The sequence below is a fragment of the Drosophila obscura genome, unplaced genomic scaffold (assembly GCF_018151105.1).
Source record: "Drosophila obscura isolate BZ-5 IFL unplaced genomic scaffold, ASM1815110v1 contig_200, whole genome shotgun sequence".
NCBI lineage: Eukaryota > Metazoa > Arthropoda > Insecta > Diptera > Drosophilidae > Drosophila > Drosophila obscura.
In genome coordinates, this window is record NW_024542791.1 from 2350662 (window position 1) to 2366655 (window position 15994).

General features: G+C 37.7%; 2 protein-coding genes across 2 annotated transcripts; one reads left to right on the plus strand and one right to left on the minus strand.

Annotated features, from left to right (window-relative positions):
* Positions 1–3817: 3817 nt before the first annotated feature.
* On the minus strand, positions 3818–5374 carry LOC111077536 (uncharacterized protein DDB_G0271670-like). The gene is made up of 3 exons (XM_022371851.2): positions 5117–5374; positions 4093–5031; positions 3818–4010 (listed from the first exon to the last, which is right to left on the minus strand). The coding sequence occupies exons 1-2, from the start codon at positions 5117–5119 to the stop codon at positions 4198–4200; spliced, it is 837 nt and encodes a 278-aa protein (XP_022227543.2). The 5' UTR covers positions 5120–5374; the 3' UTR covers positions 3818–4010; positions 4093–4197.
* Positions 5375–8039: 2665 nt separating this feature from the next.
* Positions 8040–14972, plus strand: LOC111077528. Its single transcript, XM_022371840.2, has 3 exons — positions 8040–8406; positions 8491–10070; positions 14838–14972. The coding sequence occupies exons 1-2, from the start codon at positions 8404–8406 to the stop codon at positions 10057–10059; spliced, it is 1572 nt and encodes a 523-aa protein (XP_022227532.2). The 5' UTR covers positions 8040–8403; the 3' UTR covers positions 10060–10070; positions 14838–14972.
* The last annotated feature ends 1022 nt before the right edge of the window (positions 14973–15994 follow it).

Here is a 15994-nt window from a genome sequence, read left to right on the forward strand (position 1 = left end):
TGTTTTTCGCTGCTGTTTTGTTCTGTTTGAATTTACTTTGCTTTGTTTTTTCCTCGCTTCTGCTTGCTTTGCTTTATATTCCTTTTCTTGACAGTATTTTCCTCTTATTTGCTTTGCTTTGTTTTGCTCTTCTTTGATTTACTTTGTTCTTTACTCTTCCTCTTACTTGCTTTGCTTTACTCCTCCTCACTTTTTGCTGACTAAGACATTTACCGGCTGCGTTCTTTTTACCTGGCGACAGGTGTCCGTGTTTGTCTGTCTTCCTTCTTCGTTTTCTCTGCGTCTCACTCTTACTCTGGCTCTCCCTGGTTCCTTTTCCATTTGCTAGATTTTGGAATTCAACTCGTTTCGCGGTCTCGCAGTTGATTTCACAATTTATCTAAAGAAGGAGGAGGATCCTATACTCCTCCTCCACTCTCTCTCTCTCATGCAAATGCCAATGTCATTTGGGGGACATGCGGCACCGCAATGGCTCCCACTCTCCCTACCCCTGTCCATATACTCGTGGCCAAGAGGCTCGGCTCACGTAGTATCTCATGGCTGGAAGCGATATGCAAGAAATTTTTGTTTTTCTTCTTTATCATCCTTCTTTATTGCATTCTCTGCTCTTCGTATCGCTGTTTTATCTTAGCCGCTGCCAGCTGCGGGAACATTTAACTCTTCTCTGCGTCTATTAACCATTATTCTGTTGCGTTTTGTGGCCTAATTGGAAGAGTCTGTGTGGCTGTCTGATTAGCGTTCAATGTTTGGAATGCTTCAAAAAGGCAAAGAGACAGAAAAGAGTGTGTCTGATGTAAGAATGGGATGATGTAAGAGATGGAGGAACTAACCCAAACTGAAAGCAGATATCTTCGCTCATTTGTCTTTAGTTCTCTTCAAAAAATGTTTCCTAAGGAGTAGCCACAGACAGCCTTCACCTTTGCAAGTTAACGAAGAAACACAACCGAAAGAAAATCCCAAATGCATTCCAAATGCAACTGTAAATTTGCCAAAGGAAGGCTACGGCGGAAAGTAAGGAAAAGAAACGAGCAACAGAAGTGAAATAAAAGGGATCCCTTTGGGAGAAATGGAATGTGTCTGGGCTCCATCTTCAGTGTAGCACTAGCACTCCAACTGCTCTCTCTCTCCCCTTTCGTCCTTGTAAACATTTTTTGGATAATTTGCCATATGCGTTGCATATCCATTAAGCCACATGGCACGACATCCAGGCAGCAGCCAACAAAGGTGCAACATTTTTGCTGCTGCTGCCTGCCCCATTCCACTTGTTGTTCATTCTGGCTGCTGTTGCTGTTGCTGTGTGTTGTGCAAACCTTTTTGATACACTTTCAAAGGGGTTTAATAAAATATACTTAATATATGTATAATATATATATTAATATATTTAAAAATAATATTTTATATATATTTAAGAGTAAATTTGTAGTTCAACCAATAGTATCTATAGAAAACTTTAATAAGGAACTTATTTTATTTGAAGGTAGAGTATGAATGGGAAACATCATTGTTTTTATTTGTTAGCAAATATTATTTATTTTCATAATAAAAAAATAATACAAAATAATAGAACCAACGTTGGAGAGTATTTTTATATGCATTTCTAAAGTTTCGAAACATTTGATCTACATCAAATGCAGATATCATACAGATACGATCGATATTTTAGTGTATTTAAAGCTGCGCCTACTCCAAAAGCTATCTCTCAATGCTCTTTTTTGTCCTCTTCTGCCCACTTCTCTTGTGGCCTTCTGTGTTTGCACTTGAAGTTTATCTGCGGGACCGGCAACCCTGTGCACTTTTATTGATATCATGTAACTCTTGGCGGCGCTTCCTCAACGGGAAGACATTTAGGAAGGGTGGGAAGTGGAACTGGAAGTGTGGCATGTGGCAGAAGAAGTAGAAGATGCGAAAGAGAAGAAGGAAGATGTGGTACAGGAAAAGGTAGAACGAGTGAGAGAGAGAAGAGTACTACTACTTGAGGTATGACTGGAATGCAGTTTCCTATAGTTAATGGCAAACCCGATTCGATAAGACATGTACTCCGTACTCCCTCTCTCTCACTCTCTTTAGGTCTGGCTCATGCTTCCCTCTTTTTCTCTGCTACCTTCTTCCTCTCTTAGCCTCATTCGCTGCCTTTCTATCCCTGGGAGAATGGTAGAGAGAGAGAGAGACCTCCTCCATCTCCCATGTTTATGTTTATGCAGAGGCAAACAAACATCTCCTTCGATTCCTCTACCTCTTTCTCCCTAGGGGTTCGTTCCTACTTATGTTCCTTCTGTTCTCTAAGCATTTCTCACATTCTTTTCAATCCCATTGTTTTTTATGCCGCCGCTCTTTGAGGCTTCGCTTCTAATGAGTGGAAATCGCATTGTATCCGTAGTTTAATTAGAATTTTCTCTGCTTGAATTTATAGCAAAAAACTGTCTAACATTATTCCAACGGCTTTAAAGGTATTTTCTCTGGTAGGGGGGAACAAGTCTTTTATGTGGGAGAAAAAAAATTTAATTTATGTACTTCCAAATGTGTGGAAATAAGTTGAAAAATCAGTAGATTATCTTTCATAAAATATAGAAAAAATAACTTAAGAATTTGGTTAACAAATTTGAAAAATATGTCTCCGTTCGTTTATGGGAAATTAGTACAGCAAAGGGATACATACATATGAACTGTTTGCGACTGTTTACTAATCCATAATTATACTAAACTTTTATCCTTATTATCCCCCTTATTATAGAACTTAAATTGCTTTCAAAATCAAAACCAACAATCAACATTTTTTCTTACAAATTACCAACAACTTATGAAGCGGCTGCTCCACAGAAAGAGGTGGAGAGGCACTTCAAGGAGAGTCAAAAGAGCTGCCAACTCATGTTTACAGCCTCGTCATGGCGCATTCCATTAAAGGTTGTCAGTCCCCCCATACTCCCTCTTAAATGCCTTAAAGAAATCGTTTAACTTTAGTTTATTTACTCAACTAACGAACTATTAACGAACATCTTAATTGACGGTGGAAAATCGCATCCGAGGATTACAAGTTTTTACTCCTGTTTCGCCACTCCTCCCCTGTGATTCCTCTGATGATTAAAGACATTCCTCAATCGCTTTCTGTCCACTCTGTGGATGGAATACCCTTTCTTTTGCCACCGTTTGGCTGTCAAACCCTCTCTTTTTCCACTCTTTGGACGTCATAAACCATTAGTTGGAATTGGAATTTTTATAGTCCGCAGTTGGCTTTGGCTTTGGCCATCGACTGACAAATGGTTTGTGGTGCCAAAGTCTTCGAGAGGAAGTATTATGCAGTCTCCACTGCACACACACAACTGGCTAAAACTTGCTCCTATTTTTGTTGTACAACTTTTTTAAAGAAAATTTATACTTTTAGTGAAAAAGTCAGTAACAATGTTTATGCGTCTCCTCGCTGTTGTCTGTCCATAAAACTTGTGTCTGGCGGGGAAGCGGAAAAAGGAAGAACCCCTGGAGAACCCTGCAGGATGGGAGGGAAACGTTGCAACAGCTTGTGCCACTTGCTGTCTCTTCTGCTGGCGGATATTATTGCTTTTGGCCAACTGCCAGACCGAAACAAACTGGCAATAATTATATTTTATGGCCTCCCCAATCCTTTGATGAACAGCAAAAATACGACATTTGTCAAGGAAGTTAGCACTGAAATTGATTAAAATATAAAATTAAAAGAAACTAATCATAAATAGGTTATTAATTGTCTAATAAAGAGATAATATTTTGTAATGCCGTTTTGTCAGCTTTCGGAATACATTTTAATACATAAATCTAAAGAAAATTAAATAAAAATCAAGCGAAGAAAAACTAGGGGCACAATGTTTATTTTAACATATTTTAAAATAGATTAAAATATTTGTGAATTGTATTGGTTATCGATTGGTAATCGGGGTGAATTTAATCACCCGAAGGAATATTTTAGTAGTGTTTTTAGTAGGAACTTGAATTTTAATGCATTGAAGAGCTGGAGAAGGCTGGAGAATACAGAGTTGGAGCTGGAAACAATATAAAAGATAGTTCAAATTTTCAGTAGCGTGTAGCTAGATTTTAGTATATATATCTCTTAGATTTACTCACCTGAGCGAACAGTTTTGAATTTCATAATTAAGAATGTATTATTTGTGTACATTTATTGTGGGATCGATGGGTTGCAGCATCAACATTCGGAATTGGTTAATGATTTCAATCGGAATCCGAGTCCGAATCAGTCTCCGAGCTGGAGCTTGAAGAGGAGCTGGAGCCCGAAGAGGAGCTGGAGCTCGAAGAAGAGCTGGAGCTCGATCCAGAGGAGGAGCTCGATCCAGAGGAGGAACTTGAGCTGGAACTCGAAGAGGAGCTGATGTCAGGGGCAGCTAAATGTGGCAAATCCGATTGCATGGCGGTGGAATTAAGTTGCAGGTTGTTGTTGTTCTCCACAGATGCCGATTCGGCCACATAGTTGATATTGCACACGGCAACAGAATCGGAGTTGGAGCTATTGCTGCAGCGTCGCATCATTTTAGAGGTTGATGGACCGTCGGAGTCTTCATCGTTGCCACTGACGCTGTGGCACCTTTTGGTATTTTGGGCATTAGCATCCCTCGAAGCGGGAGATTGCTGATCTGGGCTATTTAACTGCAGCCACGGAAAATCCTTGATGGAGCTGGCCGTCATCCTGGGATCCTTATGAAGCTCAAACTCAGGGCCATATGGCATTTGTCTCAGCTTTTTTTCCACGAATTTCTGCAATTGAATGCCAGGCCGGCACAGGAGTGTAGTTGGCGTCTTCAACGCTAACCAATTCTGATAGACGAGTCTCAGATCCACAATTAATTCATTTGAATCTCGATAGAGTCGATTCTGCACCCGAGTGATGATTGTGCCCAGGTCCATGTGCCTTTGGATGAGCTGATAGTCCGGGTCGCGCTCGTCCATGGGTCGCATGAAAACTTGTGCATATTGCTTCGTTGTTAGCTCTTCGAGAATCCATTTTTTTATATAGTGTATCTTATTTGTGTATTGACCATGCGAAGGAGCCTACAAAACGACGGTGTGGTGTGTGTGTGTGGGGCGGACACGTGTTTAATCGTATTAGCTTTACGCATAAAAAGCAAATTCTTACCATTGTTAATGTTTTATATTTGATTTTATTTGATTATGTTAGTTGATTGTAAAATAGAGTAGTGCAGAATAAAATGCAGAATCTTAGTAGGGGAAATCTTCGTTTTGTGGCGACCAAACTTTTTTCTTTCAAACGTTTCACCACTTTGCAAGATTTTCGATTGTGCACTGAAAAAATACTGACTCTGTCATGATGACAGAGATGAAAAAGCTATATTGAACACTTTCCAGAACGTGCATTTAAAGAAAGAAAAATCGTATTCAACTCTAAACACACACACAACTCTGGCAGTAGACTATGAAAATGCGAGGCTTGCTCAGGCTTGTCTCCTGTGTGTGCTGGCTGCAATAAATTTTGTAATATATTTTGTACGAAAATTGAGTACACGGCAGTGCACGGTATTAATTGTGCAAGTATTCTTCTCTTAATTCAGTTTTTTTATCGCAAACTAAATCTCAATTCAAAGTAAATCATGGCGATTGCCTGGGGTTACACCAGACGTGACATCCGTGTTACATCCAAGACTCTGGGCCTTCATATCTGTGACTACTCCATTGTCTTTCTCTCTCCCAAAGACAGGAGACTAAAATTTATAAATAAATGTATGTTAAAAACCAGAAACCTGCAAAAAAAAATATCTCAAAAAATAAACCAAGCAATTATATTACTCACCCGCCCAAAATTAAAACAGTACAAAAACAAAACAAAACAAAACAAAAAACACCAAAAAAAATAAAATCAAATAAAAATTGGCAAAAGATAAGCCAAAAGACGTAATGCTATAAAAACAAAGCGAAAGTGATGCGACAAGTGGCTAAAAAAGAACTAAAATACATTTAAAAATAACAAGAGACGAAAACAAAAGTAAGTACTCGAGTGTTTTCTAGGCAGCTTAAGGCTGTCAAAAAATATACCAAATAAATCATTAAGAAACACACAGAAATTTAAAATTGCATTTTTAATGAACGATCAAATGAAAATGAGTATTAAATAATGAATTAAAGTTTTGTATTGGACAAATGGGAAAATTAATGGAATTAGTAATTTCTTTCGAAGCACACGACGTGACTATAAAGACTCGAATATTGAATAGAAATTTAATAATTAATTAACGATTTTCTTTGCAGAGAAACTTCAAGCTAAAATTTCTATAAAATTAGGCCAAATTGACCGAGGATCAAGGCCCTATATCTATGCTTTTTGAAAACCCAATCGAATGCCAAATTTTGTGGCCATTTATTTTTGTGTGCCGTGCCTACAATTTGCGGTGGGAGTGTTTATTTTCCTTCGTCTTTTGCCTGCTCTTCAACGGAATCCCAAAAGGAAAAAAAACCACATAAATAGGGAAAATAGCTCAGAAAAAGAAAAACAAACTAAACAGAAAATCGCAAGCAAAAATCAATAAGAAAACAGAAAAAAAAATCTAATTAAGCGAAAAGCTCTTAAGGAAAAAATGATAGCAAACAAAAACGAAAGACAGCTCACAGCTAAATGGCTGAGAGAATAGAAGGGGGCGGTATAAAGTAATTGCAAAAAAAATAAAAAATAATAATAGTTGGATAAATAAAAATCTGTGAGGGTCAGCAAATATGATTGAATATCGAAAATGCATTGACTTTTGGCCATGGTCAGCACAATTGACACGATGAGTGGCTGTACGAGTACCAAAAGTGTGTATGAGTGTAGCTATGCGTGTGTGTGTGAAGCGCGTGTCTATTGTCCGTAGAAAGATAGACAGACAAAGACAGCTAGGTCACAGCCCACAGACAGAGCTACAGCCACAGACAGCGGGAGAGAGAGAGATAAGATAGCGACAAAACCATAATTTTATAACTATTTCAAATCATGAGTATCTATCAGATATGCACAGAAAAAAGAAAGTAAATTGGAGGGGCATGTCCACTAACAAAATTGAACTATTAGCACATTAATAATATTTCATTTTACTGCCATTTTAAAATCTAATTTTATGCAACATTTCAATACATTTTCTAATCAAATTGGTTAATTTTTATGTGCGTTTTTTTATTGCATTATTATACTAAAAAAGTTATGTAAATAAGCACTGTTTCCGCTGGGTTAGAATAAACTTCTACAGTGAATCGTCGACTTTCGACGTTCTACAAGTACCTCCAAATAGTTTTCTCTTCTCTAAATCTCTTAGGATCTTAGGATGCCTCGTTAGCCAGTTAAAGTTAAACTAAAGAACTAAAGATACTAAATAGAGCAGAATGAATGTCAGATTCAAAAGTCTTTTGTTTTCAGGAGAGAACTGAAAAGAAGGGTTAGGGGAAGGGGTTTTTTTTGTATGTTTGGGTTATGATGTCAGAACATAAAAACTACTAACTGTAAAAATTGTCGAATTTATTGAATGGCATTTGCTTCCCCTCTTTTTGTTGTATTTGTTGCTGCATTTGTATTTGTTCTTGCCAAATGAATTGGAACGGGGTTTCCTCCGCTGTCTGTCTCTTTCTCTCTCTCACTCTCTCACTCACTCTTTGTTTGTTTTTTATATCTCTTTCGCTATTGTTCACTAATTTAACTAGAGGTCAAAGCTATATGGTTAGTTTCTCCCTCCGTCCGCATTGTTGTTGCTGAACTCCTTCCATTTCCATTTGTGGGTTGCTTTGTTTTCTTGTTACGCCAAACAACGACGAGTGATAGCCACTTGCCATGGCAATGGAAATGAAAGATGAGAAAAACAGCGGAAGTAAAACAGAAAAATGTAACTCGATTTTTGGTTGGGGGGTTTATTGAACTTTGTTTTTGGGGTTCAAAATATGTAGAGTGTGAAAGGTTAAACATAATTTCAGCAGTTGAAGCACAAAAATGTGTGCAAAAAATTAAAAAAATATTTATAAAGAATGCAAACTGGAGGCACACCCTGTAGCCTATTTAGATTTATTGTTTCTGTTGGGCTATGCAGCACGAAATTAAACATTAGATAGCGATGGAAACGATTTATCCGTTTTTATCCGTCGAGTTTTGCAGTGTTAAAAACGCTTTTTCCACAGTCGTTGTGTGCTAGTGTTGGAAAAGAATTAATCGTGTTTTGTGTCGTGTTGCATTGGCAACACAAATCGATGCTTTCGCATCTCTAGCATATCATGACAGAGTCAGAATTTTTTATGTGCTCAATCGAAGAAATTAAAAAGTTGTGAAAAGTGAAAAAAAAGATTTGGTAGCTAAAAAAACAAAAAATTTCTTTGCTCAGATTAATTTTATTCTGCGTTACTCTATTTGGCTATCAACTTTAATATAATTAGTCAAATTGACAAGCCTTAACAATGGTAAGATTCTACTTTTTGTGGGTAAAGTTGCATTTAATACGTGTCCCCCCACACACGCACCCACACCACACCGTCGTTTTGTAGGCTCCTTCGCATGGTCAATACACAAATAAGATACACTATATAAAAAAAAAGATACTCGAAGAGCTGACAAAGAAGCAATATGCACAAGTTTTCATGCGACCCATGAACGAGCGCGACCCGGACTATCAGCTAATCAAAAGGCACATGGACCTGGGCACAATCATCACTCGGGTGCAGAATCGACTCTATCGAAATGCAAATGAAGCAATAGTGGATCTGAGGCTTGTCTATCAGAATTGGATAGCGTTAAAGACGCCAAATACAGCCCTTTGCCGCCCTGGCAATCAATTGCAGAAATTCGTGGAAAACAAGCTGGGGCAAATGCCATGTGGCGCTGAGTTTGAGCTCAATAAGGATCCCAGGATGACGGTCAAGTCCATCCAGGATTTTCCCTGGCTGCAGATAAATAGTACAGAGCCAATGACACATCATCCAACATTTAATCCAAATAAAAAAGAGACTGTAAATGAGAAAATTGTTCCTGCGCGTGGGAAAGCTGTGCCTGTGGCTGTGAAAAGAGAACCTGTGGTTGTGAAAAGAGAGCCTGTGGCTGTGAAAACTGTGCCTGGGCGTGTGAAAAAAGAGCCTGTGGCTGTGAAAATTGTTCCTGCGCGTGGAAAAGCTGTGCCTGTGGCTGTGAAAGGAGAACCTGTGGCTTTGAAACATGTTCCTATGCGTATAAAAATCGAGCCTGTGGATGAGGTTGAATATATAACAGAGCCCATAGATAATCCAATGCTGCCCATGGAGCCTGTCCGGGCTTCTGTGATAACAGAGCCTGTCCATGATCACCCAATGCCAGTGCAAGCAGAGCCTATGGAACCCAACTGGATGAATGTGATCGAGCCTGTGGATGATCCTATAGATCTTGAAGCAGAGCCCAATGAAGAGGATGAATCATTGCGTACAATCACCAAAATCCTGGGCAAAGAGCAGCTGAATTACTACCTTCAGGCACCGGAACAACCCATCGATGATGCTGATCCTGATGACACCAGCACAGCGCAATTTGAAGACAACTGCAAGATGTGGGACAGAGGCGTCGATGATTTGACATCGTATGAGCTACAGATTGTCATGCATATAGTGGTGCAAAATAATATGCCAGCCACTATTAAGAACGGCAAAGTGGAATTTAACATAACGAAATTCTCCCCCCAAGTTATATCCCTGATAAAGGAGGCTCTGTTTCTGAGCAGGCGCAGCCAGCAGTTTCAATTGCCGCAATTAATGACTGCCGATGACCAGAAGCTCATGACGGACAGCCTGCAAACGCAGTTGGGCGAAATCACAGCGAAATTGTCATCAAAACGGACGGGCGCTAAAAGGAGCCATCCCATTAACACTGAAAATCAGCAAATGGAATTCTCCGGTCCAGCGGCATTGGCCAAGATGGCATGTCTATCCGATGACGAGGAGGAGAGGGAGGAGGAGGAACCCACTAAAAAAAAGAAGAAAACTCATCACCATAAACATCATAAAAGATCGAAGAAAGAGCGGGAAGTCAAAGTCGAAAGCCCAGTAAAAATATCCCATAAAATATTCAAAATTAATTCAAATCAAGACTAAGAATCGTGAAGGTATTTAAATGTTTATTAAATCTATTGAAATTCAAAAAAATTCTCTGCAATAAAATATTCTGACTGTCCTGATCAATATACCCTTAAGGTATACAATTAATAGATACCAAAAATTGAAATACGAAAAATTCTTTAAAGTTAAAAAAGTATTTTTTAAGTTGCTTGAAAGTTTTCCATAAATAGAATTTTTCCGAAAATGTTTGCCCTTCAATTCAACCATTTTCCAGGCCAATTCTCTCTGCTTTTGTTTACCTTTCATTCAAACGATTGAGAGAGAGACAGAGAGAGAGAGAGAAGAAAAGCCAAAAGAAAAACAAGTGCCGACAGGCATGCTCTATATTTAGGCCTTCAAAGATTATCTCGGCTGCTCGGAAAAACTTCACCTAGAAAAACTTTAGCCACACTTTAGTTCAATTTAATTGGTAAATTGCAGCCAACCAAAATTTGTATAATTAATTGGAGTCGGTCCTTCGTTTAATTAAAAGATATAGATTAAATGTAGATGGGAAATGGCAGCCGTTTCACGTGCCACAGTTTCAGCCAGACACGCGACGTTTTTTCTTCCACTTTTTCTTTGCTTTTTTTCTGTATTTTATTGGCCCCGAAAGTAATCGCACTTTGCTTTGGCTAATTGGCGGGGCACACCTTTAACCCGCGATTTTGTCCGTGTCCATTCGACTGCAATTACCGTGCAATTACCAGTAAACTAAATAGTTTTTCCTTTGCTCAACGACCAACAGACCAGACGAAACACTTTTCTTATCCCCAAAACGAAAGTCGGCTCGCAGAGTGTTTGTCGTTTTATCAATTATAATTTGGAGATACATTTTTAAGGTTTTTCTGTTTAAAAGAAAGTTCCAATTGGACATGGACAAGTGCTAGATGGGATTGTGGAATTTGGAGTATATAATGGGTAGGTAAAGGGGTATATATAAGTAAATAGGGCGTATACCCTATCTATTGAAGATTGATGACTGACAGGAGGGTGATAAAAGTGTGCAGCATGATGGAATTAAAGCTGAAAGCTGCATTTTATTTAATAGTTATTAAATTCTAGATATTAGAAATTGTAATTAAATGTGTGTACGATTTTAAATCCTTCAGGACACATCCTATAGAAATTTGCATTCATTTCTAGATCATAGATTTAGATTTAGTTCACCTTGGTCGCTCCAATACTTCTGTGTGCTGAAAGTCTATTATAGAGTGCATCCCACAATCGAAGATTGATCTTGTTAAATGTTCCACAGAGATCTATCTTTATTCACTTTTATTATGTATATATATAAGAAAAGATAAACTTTCTTGATCTCCAATCTATTCGCTCACTAGAGCTTTCTCACCCATACGATTTATGTATGATACAATTTGTGATTCAACCTCCATTGGAATTACACGATATCCCTCACCTCACTCTCCCCCTATAGACCCACCTCCTCAAAGGCGTTTTTTGTTGCGCCTCGTTAAATGCGTTCAACGCTTTTGACTTTTACTTGTCGACAACTTTTTTATTTATTAATGTTACGCTTTTTTTCCAACTTTTTTTTTTGTCGTCGTTTTGTCATTTGTAAAATCACATTATTATTTTCAGTTTCACATATTAATAAAGCGCACGTTTCATCGATTTTCCTTGGGTGTTTGTCTGTCTGTCTGTTTTTTTGTCGTTTTCTTGGGGGCATTGTTGTAATGCTTTAAATTATGATTAGCGGTCCGTCATTGTCATCGTTGCGAGCTCATGATCCGACCGATCGACTGTCGTTGTGACTGGTGTTGCTTGTGTGGCGGTAAAAGTGAACAAACGACCCTCGAAAGTCTTTTGAAAAAGAAACACCAGCACACATGGCTATAATGATCTTTCCACTGACTAAAAGCTTATGATCTTTGCCAATCCACTGACTATTGTAGGATGATCTGTGCCGTGCCCATTCCCCCAATTCGAAGTGAACAAACGTGACGAACTTTCAGTTCAATTGATTTGCTCTTGCAACCCATGGATTATTGTATCTGGCACCTACTGCATAAATATACTCGTAGGTCTTTCCCACACGATAGGCGAAATTTTTCAACTGCTTAGTGGGACATTTTAGATTTTTGATCTGAAAAATCTGGAAATATCTATTCCAAGGCCTAATTTTCTTTGGCTAAAATTATATCTTGAACATTTTTCCCATCGATTTGCCACATTCAATAATTCTATCATTCTTTGTTTGCTCGTCTTACCTTTTCTCCTTTTCCCCTTTCTATCTTCTCAAGTTATCGCATATTTTCACCCTTATGCAATCTCCAAATATTATGATCAACATTTGGCCGACACTCATCCACGCTGCCATTCATTACCTCTTCACTCCACTCCACTCATTCCCACCTCCCAATTCCTTTTCAATATACGAAAATGTGGCCATATTGTTCAATCAGACTAAAAGTTTTTTGTGTGGCTCTGGCTCTGGCGTTTGCGTGTCCAATAGGCATTAGCTTCCATATCGGACAATTTATTTACCAAATACAAAATCATTATTTATACGCATCAAATATTTTTGCCCCTCAAGTTTTTCCTTGACTTCGACATTCGGTATATTATTCGTTACATCTATGAATATATATCTACAGATATTTATGTTTTAATAAATTCGTTTTGGCGTTTTCGAAATGAGTAACAAAATCTAAACATTTCCGTTGTGGCAAGGTGAATGCGTTTAATACTGCGTTTAATACTGAATTTAATACTCTTGATTTGGAGTGCTATAAAAAGTCCTTGCAGGTGTGATTTACTGGGGGAAATATGGAAAAAAAATTATAAAAATAAAATGCATAATAAAAAAAAAATAATTAATATTCTGTTTATTTTGTTTCGATGAAAGCTGCTCTATTACCCACACCTTTTGGTAGAGTATTCCCAGAGTATGATATTATTATTTTTAGTGGCACTTCTCCGCTAATTTTTATATTTTTACCTAATTGAGCTTTCATACGTATGGTGTAAAATTATGCTTTCAATGGGGCAATAAAACCACTCATACGAGTGTACAATGTACATCCATCCACTAACGCGTTGAATAGAGTGTTAGGTAATATTAATATGTGTGTGTGTGTGTGTGTGCTGGCTAATGCTATAAATAATACGTGTATATGTATGTGTGTTAGAAAGTGTCATAAATAGTGCCAGAGCTGCATAGAATGATAAGCCAGTGTCCTTCATCATCCTGCCAGGCCTTTGGAATGCAATTAAGGACTTTTATCTGCAGCTGGCCAGATGCTTTTGGTAGTTTTTCGGTAACAATTCTGCACTGCCACCTACACTACCCCCCGTGCAGTTTTCTGAAATTCCACACAAATTCTGTTAGAAAAGTTTTGTGCCAAATTACAGTTATAAACAATGCGACGGCTGCCTTGCCACAAGCGGCAGCAGCAGCAGTTGCAACTGTCGGACAAGTCGACGGGCATTAATAATGCATGTGGCAGTCTCTCAGACACATTTACAGGTTGCACATTTGATTGGTCCGCTAAATGGCCACAAAACGATTTTTGCTTATGAATTTTTTCACTATATATATTTTTTTTTTTGTTGCTTTTACAACTCTATGAACGGATCCACAGACGGCACAAAGCAGACCCCACTTTCTAGCCATAAAAAAAAACCTCAAGCTAACGTAAAATTGCCTTAGAAAGTCAAAGTCGTTGAATCAGCAGCGGGCAGGAGGGAAGGGGGGAAGGGGGGTGCCTGTGCTGTGCTCAATGGAACGAGTCGTCGGGTTTTGTGCAGTTGCATTTTTTATACAGTTTTTTCCTATATGTACATACATATATTTGTGTGTTTTGTTGTTTTTGGCATTGCCGGAGGTCAGTGTCAAAGTTGAAAGTCATTTTGAAGTGACGGCGGGGGCTTCCTTGTTAGAAGTCTGGGAACTAAACAAGAGACGGGAATTTATGCTTTTGTGGATAGTATTTTTGAGAGGAGGGGCATGGAAAAAGACTGGGAATGGGCGTCTGTAAACATAGAAAGAGTGAGAGGAGAAAATTCTATGATGGTTTCGATGGAGAAAGTAATATTTGAGGAAAAACAATATGTTGTGTGGAGAGCTAGAACGTTTTTGAAAGTAATTTTACGGAGTTCTTACACTCAAAGCTTATTTAAAAGTATTTTTTTTTTTTATTGGCTTCGTTGAGTTATACTTCGAAAAAAGCAGTAAATGTATCCATTTTCCTTTTGTATAATGAAAAGAAATTTCATTCTTTAGTTTATGTTTAAGTGCAGTTTTAACTATTTATAAAATGATCCGATACAATTTACGCAACACAATGGTAACTGATGAGTGCCAAAAAATTGTCGACGAGCTGGTTACAATGATAAAAAATTAACAGAAATACATTACATCCATGAAAATGTAATGCAGAATCAATCATTAGCTCATTTCTTCATTTATTTATTCATTTACTTAAGCAAATGATTTTATAACCATAAATTTGTTGGCAGTGTTTATGGATGGTTGAATGAATGAATGAATGAATGAGTTAACAAAAAGTGTGTTAAATTCACATGAACAGAAACACAGATACAGATACACATACAGATAGATGTATTAGTAGGATACCCTGAAAATGCTCAACCAAAACATACACTTACAGGGGTATACCCCCTGCAATTATTACGAAATCTCTCTCTTGTCTCTTTGCAAATATTTAAGCGCTTTAATGATGTCTATTGTACCCGAATGTTTATTTGCTTTTTTCTGTAATTAATTTTGTACTTGTCTTTTGTTATCTTTGCAGGTAATGAACAAAGTTCTCCATCAACCACAAGTCAGAAAATAAATTCAAGTTAAGAGTTCACAAAAAAACAGAGGAGGTAAAACCATATCTTGTCGGAAAAACGCCCAACGTTTAGACAAACTAGGAAGTTTGTAAAAGAAAGTAACTCCAAAAAATTTAAACTTATTTTAAGAGTCTCCAAAATTCAACATAATTGCTTTAGATATTATACATATCTAACTATATCTAAAATTCAGTTTTTACTAATTAAAGTACCGGGTGTATCCTCCAAATATCAATACTAAAACTCCACAACTTCCTTTAGATTTCCCTACACGATAGAGTCATTTTTTATGATTTTCCAGGCCCAGCCCCCGCAGTGGTTGCTCCACTTTGCATAAAAATATGCATTGCGTGTGTGCCATTGTGGAGACAATTTGTGGAGTTCCAGGTGGCTGCCGCACCGCACCGCACCACCATATCGCTTGAAAGCTCTGCATATCCATCCAAATTAGCAATGATATGTGTGTGCAGTGTGTGGGCGCACCTTCGATGCGGCCAAAATGGAATGTGGAGTTGCACTTACAAAAATTACACAGTTGGTGGTGTCTCTCTGTCTCTCCCCCAGGTGTCTTTTCTGTCTTTCTTTGCAACTCCCACAAACAACCAACAACCACCAAAAAAATAAAATACTCCAAACTGTCTTTGCGTTGAACATGCAACTATATAAAATACCAAAGAACATACATAAACGAGTTGAATTACTTTGACGGTGGTTACGGCCAAAGCAATACCCTGTAATTGGTTTTTTTTCAGGGATTTTTTAAGGGTTTTTGAGTCGATAAATATTAAATAGTAAAATAAAATATTAAAACAATATTAAATAGTAAAATACGAAATTAAAAAAATATTAAATATTAAAATAAAATATTAAAACAATATTAAATATTAAAAAATAGGACTATGAAAATTCCCCCTTCTATTTTCTATTCGATATTCTCCAACACTTTTGAAATTATTAAAAGATCTTTCGGCTTATTCCAAGATCTTATAAATTTAAGGACTAACAGATGATGGCTTACACAAACCCAGTAACTCTTCTACTTCTACGTTTGCAAGGTATTACAAAACGCCGCTTACTTCATTTACTTTATGGATATTTCGAACAGACTGTAGAA